Below are 21249 nucleotides of genomic sequence, written 5' to 3'. Positions count from 1 at the left end.
AGAGCTGATTTTTAATGGTCGACTAATGAGCTTTGTTTGTTAGTAAATAGAATAAACAATTGACCGTTCGCAAAGGCCCACCCTCCTTAGTTACTGTTGCCATAACCAATGAACAATGCCCCTCACTACACATGTTCATACATCACACAGCGAAGAGAAAACTGACAACACACACACAGAGAACACAGAGCAGGTTACTGATATAAAACAAGGTCTCAGGACCACAGCTGTTTTTTGTCTGGCAGAGGCAGATTTTTTGGGGCATTATTACGTTGATTCTGGCACCCAACATTAAGCATAAATTAATGATATTTTAAGCTCCTTATGTAGCCGAATCTGCATTTTCATCCAGCTATAGCGCAAACATAATTGAGATGTCATTACATTTGATTGGCCTGCTCATGCGACACTCAAATAAAAAACAGGCTATCAGAAGAGACGCTCATTAATAGTAATTAGACAGGCTAAATCGACCTGTTTTTGACAGAGCTCCTGAGAAAGAAGCTGTAAAAACATATTGAGATTTTTTTTTGTTACTAATTGTAAAAAATATATATTCTCTGTGCACATAGAAAATAAAAGTAACTATTCAATAATTTGTCTCATATTTTGTCACCTTAACAGCATTTTGTAGAGTATCCACTGGACACAAATAGCATTGTTCTGTGTTGACCTCACCACAATGGTATGAATGAGAACAGAGTATCAGTAGATGCTCTCTAAAATGGCGCTATGGTGAGGTAGATGAGCTGAACTGTTGAAAGTTGACTGGACAGATTGCGTATCAATCAAGCTATCAGCTGCTGTCATACACTTCTCTGCTAGGTTGAAAACATATACTGCTTTGCAGACTATACTGTAATACTGCACCAGTTTACTGTCTGTTTCCATGATGGCCAGTGTCCTGCCAGACAGAAATGCTGCCCAACCACCTGTGGTCATGCATACAGCGACTCATCTGGTCAGGGGAGTGGTCCAGGTCAGGGAGGAGGACAGGGGAGTGGTCAGGAACAAGGGAGTGGACAGGGAGATGATCGTGGAAGGGGTGCTCAATGAAATGGTCATGGGTGATCTTTATAATTCAATTGTTTTTTAGTTTTTCCTTGTTTGCACAAATGATTCAGAAAGATGTTTATTTCCCTCTCAAATAAAAATAATTGCTCAGCTGAAGAGTTGGTGTTTTATTTGACCAGTTTTCTTCCTAACTGCTGCTGGCTTCAGTGCTCTGTAATTTTTTGCAGGTGTTTTCCACACCTTTTGCAAACTGTTGTCTTCATGGAGGTTATTCAGCTGTTCAGGAGTGACTGCTCATCTTATGCCCACTTCAGAATGCAAGATTTTAGGCCAGATTTTGACTCGCCGACAGGTTTTGAGAAATCGGAGACAAATTTCTGAAATCACAGGCAAATCCGTGCCCGTTCACGCAAATGACAAGAGGATGATCTGAGACAATCGCAGATGAGTCACAGACGGCCGTGAGATATTCGGCATGCTAAATATCTGGACCTGTCGGCGATTCCATAATCGTGTAGTGTGAAATATGTTCTGATTGAAAATAACATTACCTGCAGCCAATGTGAGAGCAGCATCCAAGGCAACGGGAAGTTGGGGGAGGAGTTGCAGAAAAGAGCCTTGCTCCTTGTGTCCTTAAAAATTTCCTCCTCCATAATCTTTTCTTTTTCTTTTCGCGGAAAATGAGCGCACATGCAATTTATATGGCAAGGTTCTTGGGGATACCATTTTCATAATAATCCCAGTGTGACCTCGCGTTGTTTCCATGCCTCTTCTCTGTGTGAAGTCGTGCAGTGTGAAACCCCCTGTCGCCGATCTATCATGCAGAGTGAGCACAGCAGCGCCTGAATGCTACCCCAGATAGTCATGCAGTGTGAAAAGATCTTTGAAACTTTGAAAATCGTGCAGGCTGAACTCGGCATTAGGTTACACTGTTTTTATTTATTTGATCCACTTTAGACAATCTAAAGATGTAACTTACTTTGTAACTAGTCTATTAAGTAGACTGATACGGTAAGTTTTAAAAGGTAGTAATGAATTGACACACTTGCAAAGTTTATCGTGTGGACCCATCAAAATAGTGTTTTGAAGATGTTACAGTCTACTAATACTCTATAATGACTGCTGGTTGACAAGTAGTTGCAAAGTTACTTAATGTTAGTGGGATGTTGAAACGGTGTTACTCCAGTTTGTCTCACGGCCTGCACTTCTCTTGTTTTTTACTAGCAGGCGTGTACTTTTGCTTAAATGAGGGTTTTCCGTACTCTTTTAATCTGTACTGTTAAGTCTAATTTGAGTATGTTTTACATACCAGTAAATGGGTATGCCTGCCCTCGTAGACTCGGTTTCAACCATCCTTGCTAAATAATAGCATGTTATTCTGGAAAAAAAAATAAGAAAATAGTAACTCTTGTGACTCTATAGCTTTTGAACTATGTTAGAAAAGCAGATCATTTCAGATAAATGCTGATCATTGGATCTTCAATTAATCCTGAGAAAATGGATATCAGTAGCAGGATTGTATGCCAAAGCCAAGTTCTGCTATTTATAGACAAAGTTGTGTAAAGAGTAGCCAAAATGAAACAGAACATAGGGTTTAGTTTTTATGAAATTGGTCAGTTAATTTGTATTTTTTCCCCCCACAGTAAAAGCAAAAAGAAAGAAAACAAAGGGTATATTTTGAGGCTTCTTGGTCACACAAATGAACAGTAGGTTTGGCCAAACACGAACAATCAGCGGTAAACTGAGGGGTTTGAATTTATCAAGTTTAAGTGCTACACTTAAAACACCAGTTTTTCGATCCAAACCCATCACAGAACTAAAACAAACGAACACCGTTTTTACAAAAAGCTTTTATTTCAACAGTTAAGTATTTACAAATCAATTAAAACAGATCCATTAAAAGCGTCTGTTAAAAAGACTCAAGCGCCTGCCAGTGCGGCTGAATTCGTGCGGCGTCTCAGCTGATCCCAGGCCTCCAGGACCTCCCTGCGCGTGATGGCTCGGTGGCGGCTGAAACACGAGAGACGCCCGGCCTCCGACCCCACTCTCTGCAGCAAATATCTGCTTACGGCCCTGGACTCGTGAACGCGTCTCGCTGCCGTCTGATTGACCTGAGAATGAAAGCCGGTCGTGTCCGTATGTAATCGTTTCAGGTACGTTCTCTTTAGTTATTTCCGGATTCAATAAAACACACCTGTTGTCGGACTGTGTACATAAACGCGGCGTGTCCTCTGCTTCTTGATATGGAACTTCTGGATGACGCGCACCGCTTGCTTTTAAGGCTAGAAGCTTTCATGATTATCAGAGGAGTGTGTAAACAACAGTCGCTGAAGCGAAACTGCAATTTAACGTATGTCTAATCAATCCCCTAATGACTAACAAGCAGGTGCATGCCTCCTTAATTTGTCTCGAAGCGCATGCGCAGGACGAGCATACTTTCTGAACACCAGCATTTGTCAGATTTATTTCATCTGGTGTCAGTTGATAGCTCCCATTCAGCTTTTTGGTAACTTGACATAATATCATGTTTTTGTGTTTGCTGGGCACTGTAATTTTTTTTTTAAGTGGAACAAAAGTAAAAAACCTTGGGTAAGACGACCCCTTCTGAAATAGGGCAAAATATCCCTGAGACATGTTTAAATTATAAAATACAAATAAAAAAAAAATACAAACAGGGTTCAAACATTCCTTTTTTGACATCACCTCTTAAGTAGGATTAAATAATCTTATTATACAAGTAAATCATTAAAAGCTATATCAGATGCATTTTCTGAAATTTGTAGAAATCGGATTACATTTTTTTTGTAATTAAATAAAAATGTAGTTTTAGCAAATTAATTTGATTTCCTCTAATAATGTATTGGATCATCCGGTTTGTGTGCATTGACACACTAAGGGTCTTTACCATATGAAAATATATTTATTAGTTTTTTTTTGGTCCAACTTAACAATGAGACTATTCGACCAAAGTATACAAGGTACAACAAGAGACTTCCTTTATTCAGAGGCATCGCTTCTCAGGTAAGCCACAAACACAATTAAACGATGTAGGCTCATAGTAAATACAAAAAGGGATTTGGTCAAAACCGTGGGAATAACACACACTACATCACCATCACAAACCACATCAGAACACACAATAATACAACACTCCATGAGATCTCCCACCTCTCTCCAGATAAGCAAAACCTTTATGTCTGATGTGCCAAAGCATCAAACATCATATAATGAATACAACTTAACGTGGCAAAAGGTCTTTATATGTAACACAAACTGTAACACATGGTAATGTCTTCTTCCTTGAAAAATACCAGTGAATAAAAATAAATGAATCGAGTGCAGTGATTGGGCAGTGATATTCACTTTGGCGTATTGTAACACAAAAAAACGGGAGTAGTTGGGTATAGCTTTGCTGACACTTTCCAGATCAGGTGCATTTATTCATGCAAAGTAGCAGCTCCATGCGGATGGCGATACGAGTGTGCCAGCCGAGGGGGAGGATACGGATGTACCGCGCTACGATAGGTGGACGCAGCAGGTTCTGGACCGTGGAAGAGCGGTCAGAGTTTCCATAGAACACCTGAGGAAAAGACAAGTGGGATAAGCGTTGAGAACATATAAAGCCAGTGTTGTTCCAGGATAGGCAGTCTGTCGATTTACCCTGTTGTTTCCAGTTTGGTCCTTGTAGTAGATCCAGTTGAGTTTCTCATTGGTGCGGTACTGCACGGTGTACTTAGTAATCCACTCATCAGAGTCACAGCGGCCCTGGGTCAGGATACCAGAAACCACTTTGACCTCCTTGAGGTCAATCTGAAGCCACTGGTTGGTATCCTGGAACTTAGACAGCCAGGCACACCTATAGGAGAGGAGAGAATAATTTAGAAATGCAAAATAAATTTTATTGTGGCAAAGCTAAATACTGAGCAGCCATTACTCCACTCTATTAAATATGTCCTTATTGCTGAATAATCAGAATGATGTTATTATGCATAAGTTATTTATATATATATTATATATAAATAAAGAATATATATATATATATATATATATATATATATATATATATATATATATATATATATATATATATATTTAAGATGTGAAAACTGCAATAAACTTAAACTCATAAACTTAAAAATGCACAGAGTTAAAAAAAAATTGGCAATGTCTATATTAGAAGAAAAAAAAAAAAGCTAAAGAACTATTTTAACTGAAGCTCAAGACTTCTGTTCCAACGACTGCCATAATTAGCAACATTTCAGAGAACTCACCCAAATCCTTGGTTATTGAGCCTTGCTTTGCTTGGAACCCATGAGGAGAACCAGCCTGTGTACTGATCTTCATTAGAGCAGCTGATCTGGTCTGAAGTCACAGACCCTGCCTCAAAACCCAGGGGCTTATGGTAGGGACACTCTGGACAGTAAATTTAAAATGCGTTTAATATTTATTTTTGCATAGTAAAACATTTGCATAGTGAAGTAAAACTATGAATACGCATCTCTGCCGGTTTGGCTAAAACAGGGCTTTCTACAGGCAGTTCCAAATACCAAATCTATGAACAAGCCTATTCAACAAAAGCCTGCAAGATTTCTGACATATCTGACAGGGGGGCTTAATGAAACATTAGTCACGCAGTCAGAGAGATTTCTTTGTCGTGTTGTGTTAAAGAGAAACGGACAAAGCATTAATCTGGCGGCTCTATAATTCCGTGCTTCCACTCTTCTGCTTGTGACTTCACAATCCCAAAAGCTTTAGTTCCCCATAGTGAAAGATCAACATCCATTAAGACTGTAGGTTGACAGATGGTCACGTTCCACACTTAAGCTCCAGTCCTACATCAGTGTTTTTACATAACAGTCCCTCTTTTCCAGGATTTAGGATGTTCTTGACATGCCAACTAGAAAACGTATGCATTCTGAATCAAAGTCATGAATTTTCTTTTGGGAAAAATCGGCAAAATCTATTTAAATCCATTAAAGTTCCAAACTACCATGACTTTCTTTCCTCGTTGGAAAAAAAGAAACAATCTTTTGAAGAATAACGCTAACCAAACAGCTTTTATTTCAACTTCCGTTGAAATAAAATACAATGAGAACTGCAGCTCTTTGCACGATAAGCCATACTGATTTAGAATGATCTTAATTTTTGGATGAACGATATCTTTTAATGGTCAGTGGTTTGATTGGCACATCCTATTCTAGTCTTAGTAATCTCGGGAACTCTCAACATAATGGGATTATGAACAAGCATCCGGTCCTTCCCTGATTCTTGCTCGGTCTTTATTTTTTCCACTCAACTTTCCTCCCTTTCATTTAAATCTAACACGTCAATCTCCGAGGACTGAGAAGGCAAGCTGCTCTGTGTTAATGGAGCATGTATGCCCTGTGGTGGTGTGCCAATGGGATGCGGTGATGGCGCACATGGCCCAGGTGAAGCTGCAACCAAATGATTAATGACTTTCTGCACCACTGCAGGCGAGGGCTTGTCCGGGAGCCAGCTCATTCACACGTGTCCTGCCTTCTGTTTCGAATGGGGACCGACCAGCGCTAACTGAACCGTCCATCCATCTCAGTTCCCAAAGAGTCAAAGTTAGCGCAAAGCCCCATTCACAAACTGCGCTCCCTCGACAAAACGAGGATTTGCGTGGTATTTGATTCACAATAAATCCAGTAAAAACAACGCTATCCAGAAGAAAACCGAGTCATTAAATATTTACACATTTTGAGCCAAAATACTTCCATGTGGCAGAGTGGAGTTCGTCTGAAACTGGAGAAAACCTACAAACCCTCACCTTCAAGTTACGATTAGTGCTTATTACTATTTAGAAAAGAAACAGTGTAATGTGATGTTATTTATTACAGTCCCTTTCTCGTTCTTACCTGGCATGCAGTCCATCTCCTGTCCTCTACTTGATGAAGAACCCTTGGAAAGCAACTTGTTAGTGGAATCACAGTCACACTTGCAGGTTTTCCCAGCCCATGTGTCGTTGCCCTCTCCATCCTAAGCACATATGAACACTGTCATCAGTAATTGACTTTTAATCGTCTCTGATATCAATATCAAATGCACTTAATTACCTCTTGCGCTTGCAGCCTAATGAAACCTGGACAAAATGCGGAGCAGTAAAAGAGCAAGAAATTGTAATACAGGTGTTTTATTGGCAATTAACATTCACTGTCATCTTTATTTAAAGTTATCAATCATTCTTTATCTTTAATCAAGAATAACATCTGCTTAAATCCAAAAGTAATTTGATTAAATAAAAAAAAATTGACCATTCATTTCTGCTACTTTAGTAAAATTACACATACCTTCAGACACCAGCAGGATGGCTAACAGTAACATGTTCTGCAGTCTGTACTCCATGATGGTTTATTTTTCGAATGGTGGACCACCGCACTGATATTAAAGGGGCTGGATTACTGTAATCCACAGCGCACTAATGGCCTTATCTAATGCCCTTCATCTCAAAGCTCCTCCCTTTGCTGCTGAAAGCTAGTTTGAAATTGTTCACATCCCAGTCCGACCCTTGTCTGTTAAAAAAGAGAGAAATTGCCAAATGATTCCAGATTATAAAGCCGGATGGTCACCTTCTGCGACCCAGTTAATGGTTCAGTGCATGCAATTAACTCAATTCAACTTCCCCAGCAATCTGTTGATGCAAATCACTACATACAATATGCCATTAGATGAAGATTTCTTTGTCCGTTTCTTTCTTTTCATTGTCATTTTTCTTCTGTAGTTGCCGCTAATGTGGCTTATGATATATGATCCCTTCGTTACATACAGGTCTTTGCGGTTTTATCGATCTCTTTTTTTGGCAGGTGTTTGCTATGAAATGATGCATGCTGGAACATAGTTGGGTAGACATCGTTTTAATTGTTATTAATTACAGCAGAATATACATTATAAATGCTGTTGGAGTCAGACATGCCTGGACTTAAATTAAACGTTAGGGCGCCGTTTTCCACTTGCACCCTAAAGAGAACACACAGACAAACAGTCTTCACAAAAGACATAGACAAAGTGCTGAGTGAGTGGTGCCGATTACGTTTGAGATAGGATGTTGTGCACTGGTGAATAAAGTTATAAAGCAAATAACTTTCAGCTTACAGACTCAATTAATTGGACAGATGAAGGCCCAGACAGAATCTGCACTTTAGAAATAAATTTGAAAATGCGTTATAAATAAAACAAAGAATACCAGACTCTTAATTGTAATTCAAAATGTGTCACAAAAGGACATGAGAGTGTCGAGGGATGTGAAGAAATTTGCAGATTCTGTGTGGACTTAAAGATGTAACCAAAATGACGGCTGTTGTCTAAATGGAAGTCACATCCTGACCGGTTGGACTTTTGAGAACAAGCATAAGGGTTAAGGACAACATTTAGAGATGAAGCATACTCTCAATTCAGCAAACAGGATTCAAACAGTTCTACATCTAATAGGAACAGTCTTAACATATAAACGAAAACAAAAACATGTCTAAGTACATTCTATGCCAGACTCAAAAGTCAGCCCGCTATAAAAAGGGAATGACAGATATGACTCTGAATTCATAGGACAGATGCTCATCTGGCAGAATAAACCCTTGTTCCTGATAGATTGTAAACCTTTGACCTTGTATGACTTCACAATGGCTTTAGTTGGCACGTCAACTGCTTTAAACAGAAAAGTGGCAGCAATTTCAATACATTTTTAAAGGTGGAATAAACATTATGAAATGTCTAAGGTAGAAAAGAGAGACCTGTTGTAGGTAACCATGAAAGATGCAGCTGACCACTGGGCTTTATTTGAGCTAAAGACTTACATTCTTACGCATATATAAACATTTGTCCAATGGTGAACCGAACAAAAAAAAACAAGAGAGTTAAACATTACATTCTAAGAGGACACAGCTTCTAGTCATTGCCACAACATAGAAAATGAACAAATAAGAATCAGTAAAGATGTCCAATATATTTCATCTATTCTGTGCACTTCTGGGGATGAACCTGAATGTATATATCCCTGCATTCAACAGCTCCGACACTTGAAAGCTAACAGGCATCCTCTTTGGATGATAGATGCTACAAGCCAATATAAGACAAGCTGTCTATGGCTATTAAACCATGACAGATGAGTTGTCAGTACCTGCAGGTATACTTCAATATGGCAGTGAACCAAAAAGCACTCTAAATCACCTTCAGAATATCCTTCAACGAACATTTAAGGCAGCTCATTCAGTCTATATATATACGGTGAACAGAAGTAAATTTGGACACAATTTGTCGTTTTTTAAAAATCCAAATGGCTACAACATCGTCATCTTGTATTAATTTAAAAGAGAATATACACAGACAATAGCTTCAGCTATTTTACTGTTCAAAAGTTTGGAGTAAAAACTGTTATATTGTGACATGTAATATAACAGTTTTATTTATACGTTAAAAAAAAAAAAAAAGTGTTCATGTGATAATAAAGTTAAATTTATAACAGTCATTAGTTCAATCTTCACTGTTGCAATATCCTTTAGAAAATATTTCTAATTTAATGATGTAGTGATTAAGAAACATATTATTAACATTATTTGATCAATGTTTAAAATGTTTATTTTTCAGGATACTTACATCAAATTTATTTGAAACAGAAAACCTTTGTAACACTGAAAATATCATTTGCTTCCTTGCTAAATAACACATTAATTTATGTTTCTTCAAAAACAAACAAAAAAAAAAAACTGACCCCAAACTTTAAAACAGTGTGGTCTATTCACTCTATATTACACGACTCTCAGGCTTTTTTGTGACCGAAATGTTGGTAGATGCAGCCCTTCGGGGGTTAGGTTTGTATTTTAGGGAACTGGTAGAACTCTCTCAGATGTTTTGCTAGCATTATTCCGTGATTTCAATCATAACATTAAAGATAAAAGAATGGGGCTTAGTAAACCAGAATCAGAGAGGTACTAAATGCTGCAGATGTAGGTTTTGTAGCAGGTTAACAAGGCTGGTCATAGATTACCACTCACAGACGACCTCAACACAGCTGGCGACAGCCAAACTATTTATCTTGGCAGTCCTAACAGCTGGCTGATGGGAGGATTACCTGGCACCACAGAGACAGGCTGTGCCAATGTACTGCAGATTAAAGGATGTCAGAGCGTTTATGGACAAGGTGTTAGTCCAGGAGTGATGGAATCACATTATTATACTCTGCCTTTCAAACAGGCAGACCTCATTACTGTGTTTCATGTCACTAATATTAACCTGAAAATATGCAACAAAAAAACAAAAAGGTTCCAGAAACAGACTTTTAAACTTCAGTCAACTCTTATCTCTTCCTAAAAGACAAAAATCAACAGTTTGTTATTGCATGGCAGTTTAACCAAGAAAACGTTTAAAAGTAAGATGTATGGAATATAGATGTTACTGGAAATTAACTTCATTATGAATAACATATTGAAATAGCACTGAGACATGAGAATCAAAGACAGAAATGAGATCAGATAAAAAAAAAATAAAGAAAGAAAAGGCGTGATGTAAATGTCAGAAATACTGTTTCAAATCAAATTCAAAGGTTTCAAATCCAGTCCTGTGAAAGACGGAGCTCATATACTGTAGGTAGGTAAGGTAGAAGATTAAATAGATACAAAGTTCTGTTTTAATCAAACACCATATCAACACAAACACCAGTGAAATGTCTGTTTAAAGTGCACCATTGAAAAACAATACTAATTAAAAAAAAAAAAAAAAAAAGAAATTCTGGAAAAATATTCAAGGAGACATTTCACTATAATGAAAATGCTGTGTCACTATCTTTGAGGGGGGGTTTAGTGAGAAACTTCAGTTGTTAAGCAAAGTGCCTGTCGTGATAATCAGTGTGAATGAAGAAAAATGTAATGCTCCGAAGCGACTCTAAGGATGATAAATTGACCTCAAAGTCATGATATATTGCTCTGTTTGCATTGGTATTCAAATGCCTGGAATTCGTAATATAGCTATTTTGCATATTTTATACCCTTCTCATTTCAATCCATATTGGTATAATATAACGAAATCTAAAGCAAACACCGAAAGCCTGAATGAAAATGCGTCGCATTTCAGAGGCCTTCTCCCACCTGACCTCCCCGCTAACAGATCAGTAACTGCATTACGTCTTTGAATCCCTTTTACCAGGTCCCGAGGCAATGCTTTTATCTCTTCAAAAACATGCCGTTAAACTGATTAAAATAAACCCCGCCGGTTATTCAGTTTGTAAAAAGAATCATGCGCACGTGCAACCGATTCACGTCGGGATGGAGATACAGACTTAACTCGCACAACCTTGTAAACCGTCGCTTGTGCCAAAGGCAAAGTCACACTCATTCACCAGCTGGTGGGGTTTAGATCGCAGAGGGAGACACGGTGAGGCCCCCGGGGCCCTCAGCTCAAATTCATTATTCACAGGAAATCCAGCTCTTCGGGGATCTGGGCTCTAACGAACTCTATCTGATCCCATGTGTGAGCTTTTGAATGCCAAGCTCATGGGAAGTGGAGAAACACTGCAAGACGCGGGCTACGGGTAAAGTGAGACAAATAGCCATCATGGGACGTGGATTTAATGGTCTCGCATGAAAAGTAACACAGAACCTGGTTAGGAAGCATCAGTAGCTGCTGATATGCCGTTGTATGTTTTAAATAGCGATGATTCGATAACCTGCAGTATGAGACAGTTTGGAATATAGACCTAGTCTGCACTGAGAATTCATATCAGAAAACAAGAGAGGAAAATAATTCAGAAACAATAAGTACTTTTGTTACAACCATAAAATGCACTCTGTACATCGTAACTATTAACACACCAATTATTCATTAAATAATCTCCATGAAATATAGAATTATTACACATTAAATATTTATACATTCTCTTGTGTATAAACTAAAGCTCTTACAATTCCACAGATTTTGTTGTTGTTGTTGTTGTTGTTGTTGTTGTTCCCCATCCCTAAGTTTCCATATACAAATACATAGATTCATATCATCGTCAATAAGATATATTCAACAGAAAACTGAACCCAGATGTAATGAACAAGAATACAAATTCTATCAAATGTGGATGCTTTAAAAAACAAATCTGAGACATAACTATTGCCACCTTCTGGCCAGAAGTGGCATTGTGTACCACTGTATGAACAATAGCATTCCATAGGTAGCCAGGAAGGAAAAGGAGAAACCGAGTACACTAGTGGCCACTAGTGGGCCTTCCTCCTCTAAAGAGCCGTTTCTTTCAGATCGTTGAGGTTCGGCATTCTCGCGCGGGCGGCTCTGGTAAAGCCGATACCGTTCTGCCCACCTTTGTTTGCCATTTGGTCTGGGTACGGTGCGCCCTCGGCCCGAGTCAGTGCGGAAATGTGCCAGCTGGACTCGATCTGCCCTGGCAGAGGGTAGTTGTGGGGTTTGCGGCTCTTGGTGTTGGGGGTGACGCTGCCCGGCGGGAGCCCTCTGGCCTCGTTCAGGTTTCCTTTGGAAGGGGGGTTAGGGAGAGGCTGGAAGCGCAGTTCTGCCGAGCGATCGGGAGGAGGGGGCTGATTGGACGTAGCCGGAGAGGAGAGGTGTAGGAGCTTCCGCAGGGACTTCAGAGGCTGGTTCTGCAACACGCAAGCAAGAGTAATAATGCATGTCTGTGTGCAATCATGCAATCATTTTTTTTATTCACCCAAGATTCATTGATGCTGATGGATACATTAATAATGTGCATTAATAAAATAAAAATTATGGTTTCAACAAATATTAGATGGCACAACTTTTTTTTTGAGCAGCATATTACAGTGATTTCTGCTGGATCACGTGACACTTAATGAATGTGAACGAGTAATGAATGCTGCAAATTAGGCTTTGCGTCACAGGAATATATAACAGGATTCAATAGTTATTTAAAATTATACAAATATTTCACAATAATGCCGTATTTTTATTGTATTTTTGATTAAATAAAGGCAGCCTTGGTGAGCATAAAGGCCCACAGCAAAGGTGCTAAATATTTTGATACGATAACTATAAAGTTATCCTCTGAGAATTAGTCCAGAGAAGTCTACTTTTAAAACAATTTCCATCATTGACGACCAATCAGAATCCATCCTGCTTTAAAGGGCTCCGCATTTAAAGCGGTCAACAAAGAAACTGCAGAAAGGGCCTAGAATAAACAGATAGGATAGGACAGTATTTTAGGTAGGGATTGAAGTGGGAGAGAAAGAGGGGTGGGACTTGAACTCGGGACGTCCAAAGTGCACTGGTGCTATATGTCAGTGTGCTACCCACAAGGCTATTGGCAACGACATAAACAAAAAAATGTGGTGGATGCTCATGTAGTTATATTTACCACAGTTCTGTTCTTGGTGTGAACATAATATACCTTCGAAATGAGTAGGAGTATGAGTTCATGTGAAGGCTATTTGCTATTTTTTTTACCTGAGGCTGCACATCTGTCTGCTTTTCTGGTGGCCAAGTGTTATCCCTGTCACGATCGCGATCCCTCTCGCGGTTTCGATCCCTGTCACGCTCCCTGTCCCTTTCCAGGTCTCGTTCCCGGTCACGGTCTCGGTTACGGTGTCGACTGCTGTGATGAGACGAGGATTTGACTGGTCTTTGTATCACTAGCTGTTCTTGCTGGGCCTCGCTAGGAACCTGACACAAATCAAAGCACGAAACCAGTGAAACCACCTGAATACTGGGACTTATGTACAATAAATCCCCTCTCCAAACAAAAGTTCACCCATAATCACGTGCATTAGGCCAGCAGACTGGAAACGTGCTGAAATATTGCCCTTTAACCAATTCACAGCATGCATTTGTTAAAATGGAAACCCTTTAAGAATAAAGAAAAAAAAAAACATTCCAATGACCAGCTTTTGTAACTGTATCTGGAGAGGATGAATTATTGATGATAGATAAAGAGCCGAGCGTTTCGGGACGTGCCCAGTTTCTGACCTTTTGTACCAAAAAAATGTGAGAGTTTGTGTACAGAAGACAGAGAGTTTGGGTGTGAAAACATTTGGACAGCTTCTCCTACTCTTTCCCATGTTCGGAGAATGGTAAATGAGAAAACGTGCATCCTCTTTGAGCAGGGGCTGCTAAAGACGGTTATGGGGTCCGTGCAGAACGCATGCTGATGGTACTGCGATGGTAGCAGAAAACTAAGCAATGGTGTAAATCACACAGAACCAGATCTGTTATATCAGTATATATCAAAACACCTAATCTTGACCTAATGTGGTTCATCAAATGTTCTACCAGCTATAAGATCATAAATAAAATGCGGTGTGTGCAAAAATGCATTAGGCTTAAAGAGAGTTTTTCTTTAGCTTTAATAAATTAAAATTTATTATATCAACTTACACATCAACCTAATAACACCTAAAAATATATAATGTGTGACATATAAGATTATTAATAAAATGCATAATAAATATATATATATATATATATATATATATATATATATATATATATATATATATATATAAAACAATAGTACATTGTATTTATATATTTCTTAAATTGATCTGAAATAAAAAAAAAATCTGTGCTGTCAAATAATCAATCATGATTAATTGTTTATATGTTTACATATGTACGTGCTCTGTGAAAATTATGTATACATGCATGTATACATTTCAAAAAGTCTTTTTCTATATTAAATATATTTATATAATATTAATTATATGAATATAAATATAGACATACATTTTTAAAATATATACTGTATGTGTGTGTATTTATATATACATACATAAATACACACAGAACACACACATATATTATTCAAACAAAAACTTTTATCTTTGATGCGATTAATCATTTTACAGCACTAAATAAAATGTCTAAACATAGATCTGGACCTGGTGTTTTATTTAATTAAAAATGGCTGTAGCAAAATAATAATAATAATAATACAAATAGTAACACTAACAACAACTATATAAAAATGACAACAAGACATCCAGTCATAAAACACCTATACATTTAGCATGACATGCAATGGAGATGTGTTTATTGGTAAAGCGGCGCGGTTTTATGAAAGCAATACCATGGGCTGCGGGACAACAGGGAGCACTTTGACAGAAGAGTTATGCTTTAAGCTATTCTTTGAGTTAAAGAGGGGGAAAAGGCTTTTCTTGATGCTCGGGTTCCTTCCCGCGTTGCCGTCCGTCTGCAATATAAGACGCACAAAACCCCAGTGGCTCATTCTATTAACACCAAACATCTTTTGTTGTTGAATACAGCAGATGAACATACGGTCCTCTGGCTCAATATTTGTGGACAGAGCACAGTAGAGGCAGATTCTGCCACACACATGCTGCTCGGGTCTATAATGGTCTCCATATGGCTATTATGGGGAAATGCTACTGAAGGCACTGAACTGCACTGAGAGTCTCTGGCGAATTCTGACAGGCACTAATCGCACAAAAGTACAAATGGACGGCCTTCTTTTTGGGACGATATGCCCAGCTTTCTTTTTGCTCTGGTCACCTACATGCTGATTGAGATGACTGAATGGACACCATGAAAAAGAGAGACAGTATTGTTTCTATCCTAGATTACTGCGTTTTGTATAAATATATCATACAAATTCAATGACTAGCAGACAGACATACAAGAACACAACACAGCAGCTAAGCCACACACACACATACATGTCAAATAATAATTAAACACACACAAACAGAGAAAAGGTCTCCTGGCTAAGGCATTACTATATTCTTACTGCATTTTGATAGTAACAGAAAATGTAATTAGTAAACGAATGATTAGTAATGAACAGGACGTTCTTACCGGCTGGGACTTCTTCTTTTTCTTCTTTATGGCTCTAAAGAAACCTTGTTTTTCTTTTTGTTTAGGGACCTCTGGTGGGTTCATGACCATGGCCTCTGAATTATTCCTACAAAATGTAATTATTGTAAGTTGAATCTCACAAAAAAAGCATTTGTCATAAAATAAAAAGATTTTCTTTTGGTACATTGCAAATGTAAAAAAAAATAAATAAATAAATAAAGGGAACCCCGAGTATGCTGTTCAGGGGACCCAGAAACCTTAGCAGTACCTCGGGACAAAGGTATTGGGACCTACCTCTTGTATATGCATTTGCAAACATTAAAAATATTAATCGTTCTGAAGAGCTCCGAAAATTCAAACGTAATACTGCAATATTGTGAGAGGTTTCCAGCTCACAATTGAGTTTGTGAATTTTCATCTCTGCTATAGACCTTTCACTTTTAGTGGAATTATTGGGAAGTGGTAGCGTTTAGTAACGGCAGCAACTCATGAAGTGGAAGACCATGTAAAGCCACTGAGAGGGGTCACAGAGTGCTGGGGTATTGTGCGTAAAAATGGCCAACACTCTGCTAATTCCATTACTGAAGAACTCCAAACTAATATAAGCACAAAAACTGATTCGTGGCCAAGCAGCTGCATGCAAGGCTCACGTCAGCTGCAATGCCAAGCACAGGCCGGAGTGGTGTAAAGCACGCTGCCACTGGACTCTGGAGCAGTGGAAACACATTCTGTGGAGTGACAAATCACACTTCTTTCTTTTTTTGGCAGTCTGATGGGTTTGGATTTAGCAGATAAGTAGGGCTGCAAAACGATTAATCGCGTTCATTGCATTCAAAATGACTGACATACACATATTTATGTAAACATAAACTTTTTTTTTTTTGCAGCACTAACATCACCCGCCTGACTGCATTATACAAATTGAAAAAATTAGTGGACGAGGAATGAAGTTATGGGGCTGTTTCAGGGTTTATTCTAGGCATTTTATTCTCAGTGAAGGGAAATCTTGACATTATGGACAGGACGTTAAAATTTATACCTCTACCCCATCAAACACCTTTGGAAGGAGATTGCGAGCTAGGCCTTTTTGAAACTAAAAAAATGGGCAAAAATTCATACAAAACACTCAGAAATATTGTGAGAATCTATCATAGCAACAAAACTAAATCTATGTATTTAGATTAGAATGTCACCAGATAAGTCCCTGCTGGTGTAGTCAGGTGTAACAATAGTTTTGCTTATATAGTGTAAGTTAGTGAAATATGACAGGTCTTTTATTAAGATTCACTCTATTGCATTTAACATAGGCATGCTATCAGAGAACTAGCTAATGAAGCATTAAAAAAAGGCTAATCTACAATTACAATATTTCTGCCAGTGAATTTAGAAAGAATGTAAAACTGGTATGATTTATTATTTCCTGCTCCCTCTGTTGCCAAACATCTCAAAACAGTTGAGGACACTAATTATTTTTACCATAATGCTCATTTGAAGCCAAATATTTACAGTTGTCACTTCCAGCATAACAAAGTATATCATCTTACAGCCAAAGTATATGCACACAGAATAATTTGTCTAGATCGAGGGGCCATAAAAAGCGTGTTCTCTCACCAGGGGTCGAAATTGGTCTGACGTTTGGGGTGGTTTGCCATGGCTGTGCTTTCGGCCGCCACCGCTGGCACCCTACTCTGTCCGGCACTGTCGTGAAACGAGTTGTCAGGTCGAGGAGAAGGGACTGTACAAAAGGACAGAACAACAAAAAAAGCTAGAATACCAAAGCTTGGGTGAAACATTATTACAACATAAATACATACTGTATATACATACACTAGCATTTTAAAGGTTTGGATAAAAGTATTTTTATATAATAAAACAGGAAAGACACATTAATTTTATTAAAAGTGGTAGTAAAGACATTTATAATGTTACAAGTGGTTTCTAATTCAAATAAATGCTATTTATTTTGAACTTATACAGTTCAAAGGAAATTGACAAAAATCAAATATAATCAAATATCAAATGATTTTTAGCATCAGTAATAATAATAATAATAATATGAAATGATTCTTAAGCAGCAAATCAGCACATTAGAAATATATCTAACCATGGATCATGTTATACACAGAAAAATGACTGCTGTAGAAATTCAGTTTTCTGCCATCCCAGGAATAAATTACATTTTAAAATGTATTAAAATAGAAATAATTTAATATAACATTTCGTAATGTTGTAAATTTTTTAGGTACCTCTGTAAAAGCTTCCCACTCTTCGAGGCATGGAGTCACTGTAGATCATTCTGTTTTCCTTGGACGAGGTTCCATCCTCCATATGAGTGTCATGGTACATCCCAGCCTGAGTTAAAAGAGGATGGTCACACTACAGCAGTTCCTACAACTTCTTGCACAGTCTTACTAGAACTGAATATTTGCTTGGGGAGAAAGGAATGATTAAGGAAAAAAAGAATCAGTGAGAAAGAGAGGTTAAACTGGCAGTTCACCCAAAAATTTATTTTCTGTCATCACTTATTCACCCTCATATCATTCCAAACCTGTGTGACTTTCTTTCTCCAATGGAACACTAAAAAAAAAAAGACTTTTGAGTATCAATTTTTAGTTTGTTCTGCTGTTGTGGGTCATGAGCCACATATACAAACATGTATCACTTTTTTTGATGGTAATGTAGGTAACGCTTGTTAAAGTTCAATTTTGAACATTTTATTTACTTAAAAAGAAAGGTGAATTTAGAACAACATGCTGGTGTGTAAACAACAGAAATGTCAATTTTGGGTGAACTGTCTTTTTTAGACAGTACCTAGATATTTAATGCTATAGACATGAGCTAGCAGTTAATGTAATGACATGAACATTTACAAAACATCCATATCGATAAAGGCTAAAAGTAAATCGCTTGTATGATCGATGCATTAAAAACAAAAACAAAGATAAGACGATGCATGAGAAACAGTAGCAACTAGTGAGTGTGTAAGTGGACGCGTGCGTTCTGAGGGTCCTGTTGAGACCTCGGACCTCGTTTTTTGGGCGTTGTGAGTGGAAGGAAGCTGTGTTGTCCCTCGTAGAATCTTTAATCGGGGGTCGAGAATGAGGCTTCTCTTTGGGAGACTGGTCATTCTGCAGACATAAACACACAGCAAAATAAGCAGACACTGGGAGACACTGGGAGTGTGCATGTAATAATCAAAGAGAACAAAACAAAATGCATGAATGCAGGATGCAGCAGAGCCATATCATAAATTAGATCACATACACACATGCAAACACGCCACAAATCCAATCTCCTGAAAATATTATGGTGAACAAGCATCATTTGTAATATTTCTGTTAGCGAACGGCAGAGAAAACTTGTAATATTCAGACAAAGACCGACGGATGAATAAATAAGAGGGCGTCCTTGCTTGGATAGCAATATTTAAATGCTGATCAGGGGAACCAACGGAGCTGAGAGAGCTCGGCGCCTGCTGTAATATGCTACAGGACACGGAGATAAAACGAGAGCAGGTCACTGACCCTGCTCAGATCTTGCGTGAGTTCTTCTCGAGAGGAACTGGTGTTGTGGCGTGGGAGTGTGCGATGCTGGAGCTGCGGAGAGAGGAGTTGTAGGCTGCTGGCACGTGTTGGCACTCCCTGCCCGACCACCAAATTCGCCTCCTGGCCGTGCGGCCGGTGTCGCTCTCTCCGCACGTACATGGAGTGCCGATGAGGCCGCTGCTGTGAGGAAAACGGGCTGGTGTAGCCGAGACCGTAAGGATAGGACTCGTGGGGGGAGGGCAGGTTGTGAACGTGGCTGGCCCCTGCTCCCGCGGCCCTGCTGGGGTCTAGCGTGTCGGTAGCCTTCGGTTCATCCGGAGTCTTTTTCCGCCCCGAAGAACGGCGCGAGTCCAGAGTGCCCCCTTCTAGACGCGCGTTTCCCCGACCGCTGGGGCTATGACCCTGCCTCTCCGTCCCAGTGTGCCGTTCTCCTCTGGGACTCCCAGGAGCCGCGTTTAGATCCAGACAGCTGGACGGGAAGTAGCGTGAGCCTGAGCCTGATCCCACCATGGGATCGTCCAGGTGGAGTCGTGTCTCCGCCAGATTGCTCACGGACTTGGCATCGTTCAGCGCTCCGTGGCTCTTGGACAGGCTGAGGAAGGACGAGGAGCTTTTGGAGGAGGATGTGGAAGGCATGGATCCATGCGAGGACTCCATGTAGTTATGCCGGCTGTGTTTGTCCCCAGACTGCAGCGTGCTGGTCTTCCCTTCCAGGAAGGACGAGTGGCGGCCTTGTTTGGACGACTTGAGGTACTTGCCGGTAGAGGTGTCTCCTACAGTGGCAACTCCAGCTTTAGACCCCAGGTTGAAATCAAACTCTGTCTTTCCTTTAGCGTCTTTGGGGCTGAGGAGGTGGGGAAGGTTATTGTTGGCCAGGTCTTTGCTGGATGAGGCCGAGCGGCTCAGTGTCTGGGCCTGGTAGCTCTTGGGATGTAGCGTCGGACTCAAGGTGGATGAGGTTGGCATGTTGCTGCCGTTGAGGAAGCTGTCGGTGCTCCTATGGAGGTCCTCATGGCGTGGTAGAGACGAGCAGTCCTTGCTGTTAGCACGCCGGTGACCTGAACTCTTACTGCCATGGCTCCTGCAGGAATAAATACAGGGACATTTTTGGAACCAGCTTCTTGTGGTGATATTAAAAAACATTATAAATGTTCTTCTTTTTTTTTTCGTTAAACTTACAAAACTTAAGAATTAGACCTGTTTCTCTAGCAACTAACCAGACTATGATAAGTTTAATAATGAATACTAAAACTACTTAAACCTACTAAAACAGACGGCAAATTGAAATATTAAAAAAAAAAGAAAAATTGTTCATCACAAAATTTCTACAATTTAAACTACAAATTAAAACTAAACATAAAAATAAATTATAAATAATATTAAAAGTATAGGAATACTATGTATGATAAAATAACAAAATGAATACTTAAATACTACAATAACACTGGAACCATGAAAACTAAAATACAAAAATTTTATAAATACTAAAATAACAATGGAATCAAAATTGTACATGAATACTGAAGTACTAAAATAGCTAAATACTAAGAACCAAACTAAATCTGGATTATTGTAATTATTATGTTTCAAAATCAAATGTTTACTTTTAAACAAGCTTGTGCTTAGAAAAGCTACAAAACTACCTAAAACTATTTTTTTTTCAAAAGAACAAATTAAGTCCATACATGTACCTTTAAAAACAAATGCACTTCACAAAATGTATGAGTCACACTGAAAATTTAGAAATTTTGTTATAATGTTCCTTAGGAAACATACTTCCTTGCTTCCAGTGGCAGAGTAGGTTTTTCAGGATAGGTTGGCTTCCTGTGGCAACATTGGTCAAATTCTGGCACAGCCAATTGTGCAGGACTATCTGTTTATTTGAACAATGTTTATTGAG

The 21249-nt window shown here is 38.9% G+C and overlaps 2 protein-coding genes and 1 long non-coding RNA gene across 5 annotated transcripts in view; all 3 read right to left on the bottom strand.

Annotated features, from left to right (window-relative positions):
- Nucleotides 1-2849: 2849 nt before the first annotated feature.
- LOC122354467 lies at nt 2850-3380 on the bottom strand. Its single transcript, XR_006252112.1, has 2 exons — nt 3209-3380; nt 2850-3125 (listed from the first exon to the last, which is right to left on the bottom strand). It is a non-coding gene; the product is annotated as an uncharacterized LOC122354467 (long non-coding RNA).
- A 606-nt stretch (nt 3381-3986) lies between these two features.
- On the bottom strand, nt 3987-7732 carry rs1a (retinoschisin 1a). Its single transcript, XM_043252680.1, has 6 exons — nt 7326-7732; nt 7092-7117; nt 6894-7014; nt 5286-5427; nt 4675-4870; nt 3987-4594 (listed from the first exon to the last, which is right to left on the bottom strand). The coding sequence occupies exons 1-6, from the start codon at nt 7378-7380 to the stop codon at nt 4442-4444; spliced, it is 693 nt and encodes a 230-aa protein (XP_043108615.1). The 5' UTR covers nt 7381-7732; the 3' UTR covers nt 3987-4441.
- A 141-nt stretch (nt 7733-7873) lies between these two features.
- cdkl5 (cyclin-dependent kinase-like 5) overlaps nt 7874-21249 on the bottom strand; it is a 30295-nt gene continuing 16919 nt past the window's right edge. Inside the window, exons 12-19 of one of the 3 annotated variants that reach the window (XM_043252677.1) lie at nt 19329-20430; nt 18831-18932; nt 18051-18156; nt 17416-17539; nt 15805-15910; nt 15059-15181; nt 13441-13656; nt 7874-12620 (exon numbers count right to left, since the gene is read on the bottom strand). In XM_043252677.1, the coding sequence (XP_043108612.1) occupies nt 12243-12620; nt 13441-13656; nt 15059-15181; nt 15805-15910; nt 17416-17539; nt 18051-18156; nt 18831-18932; nt 19329-20430 (2257 nt within the window). In that variant the 3' untranslated portion in view covers nt 7874-12242. The remainder of the gene's footprint in view (nt 12621-13440; nt 13657-15058; nt 15182-15804; nt 15911-17415; nt 17540-18050; nt 18157-18830; nt 18933-19328; nt 20431-21249) is intronic. The other 2 variants (XM_043252679.1, XM_043252678.1) reach the window with 2 other exon arrangements.

The sequence above is a fragment of the Puntigrus tetrazona genome, chromosome 11, assembly GCF_018831695.1.
Source record: "Puntigrus tetrazona isolate hp1 chromosome 11, ASM1883169v1, whole genome shotgun sequence".
NCBI classification, from domain to species: Eukaryota; Metazoa; Chordata; class Actinopteri; order Cypriniformes; family Cyprinidae; genus Puntigrus; species Puntigrus tetrazona.
The sequence above is the reverse complement of the archived record's forward strand: the minus strand, read 5'-3'. Positions and strand labels throughout refer to the sequence as shown.

Excerpts from the sequence above, each read along its gene's own strand:
- rs1a (XM_043252680.1), bottom strand. The coding sequence starts at position 7,380 with ATGGAGTACAGACTGCAGAACATGTTACTGTTAGCCATCCTGCTGGTG. Across the intron at positions 7,118-7,325 it reads CATCCTGCTGGTGTCTGAAG|GTTTCATTAGGCTGCAAGCG; the intron begins GTATGTGTAATT and ends CATTTTGTCCAG. Across the intron at positions 4,595-4,674 it reads ACCAAACTGGAAACAACAGG|GTGTTCTATGGAAACTCTGA; the intron begins GTAAATCGACAG and ends TCTTTTCCTCAG.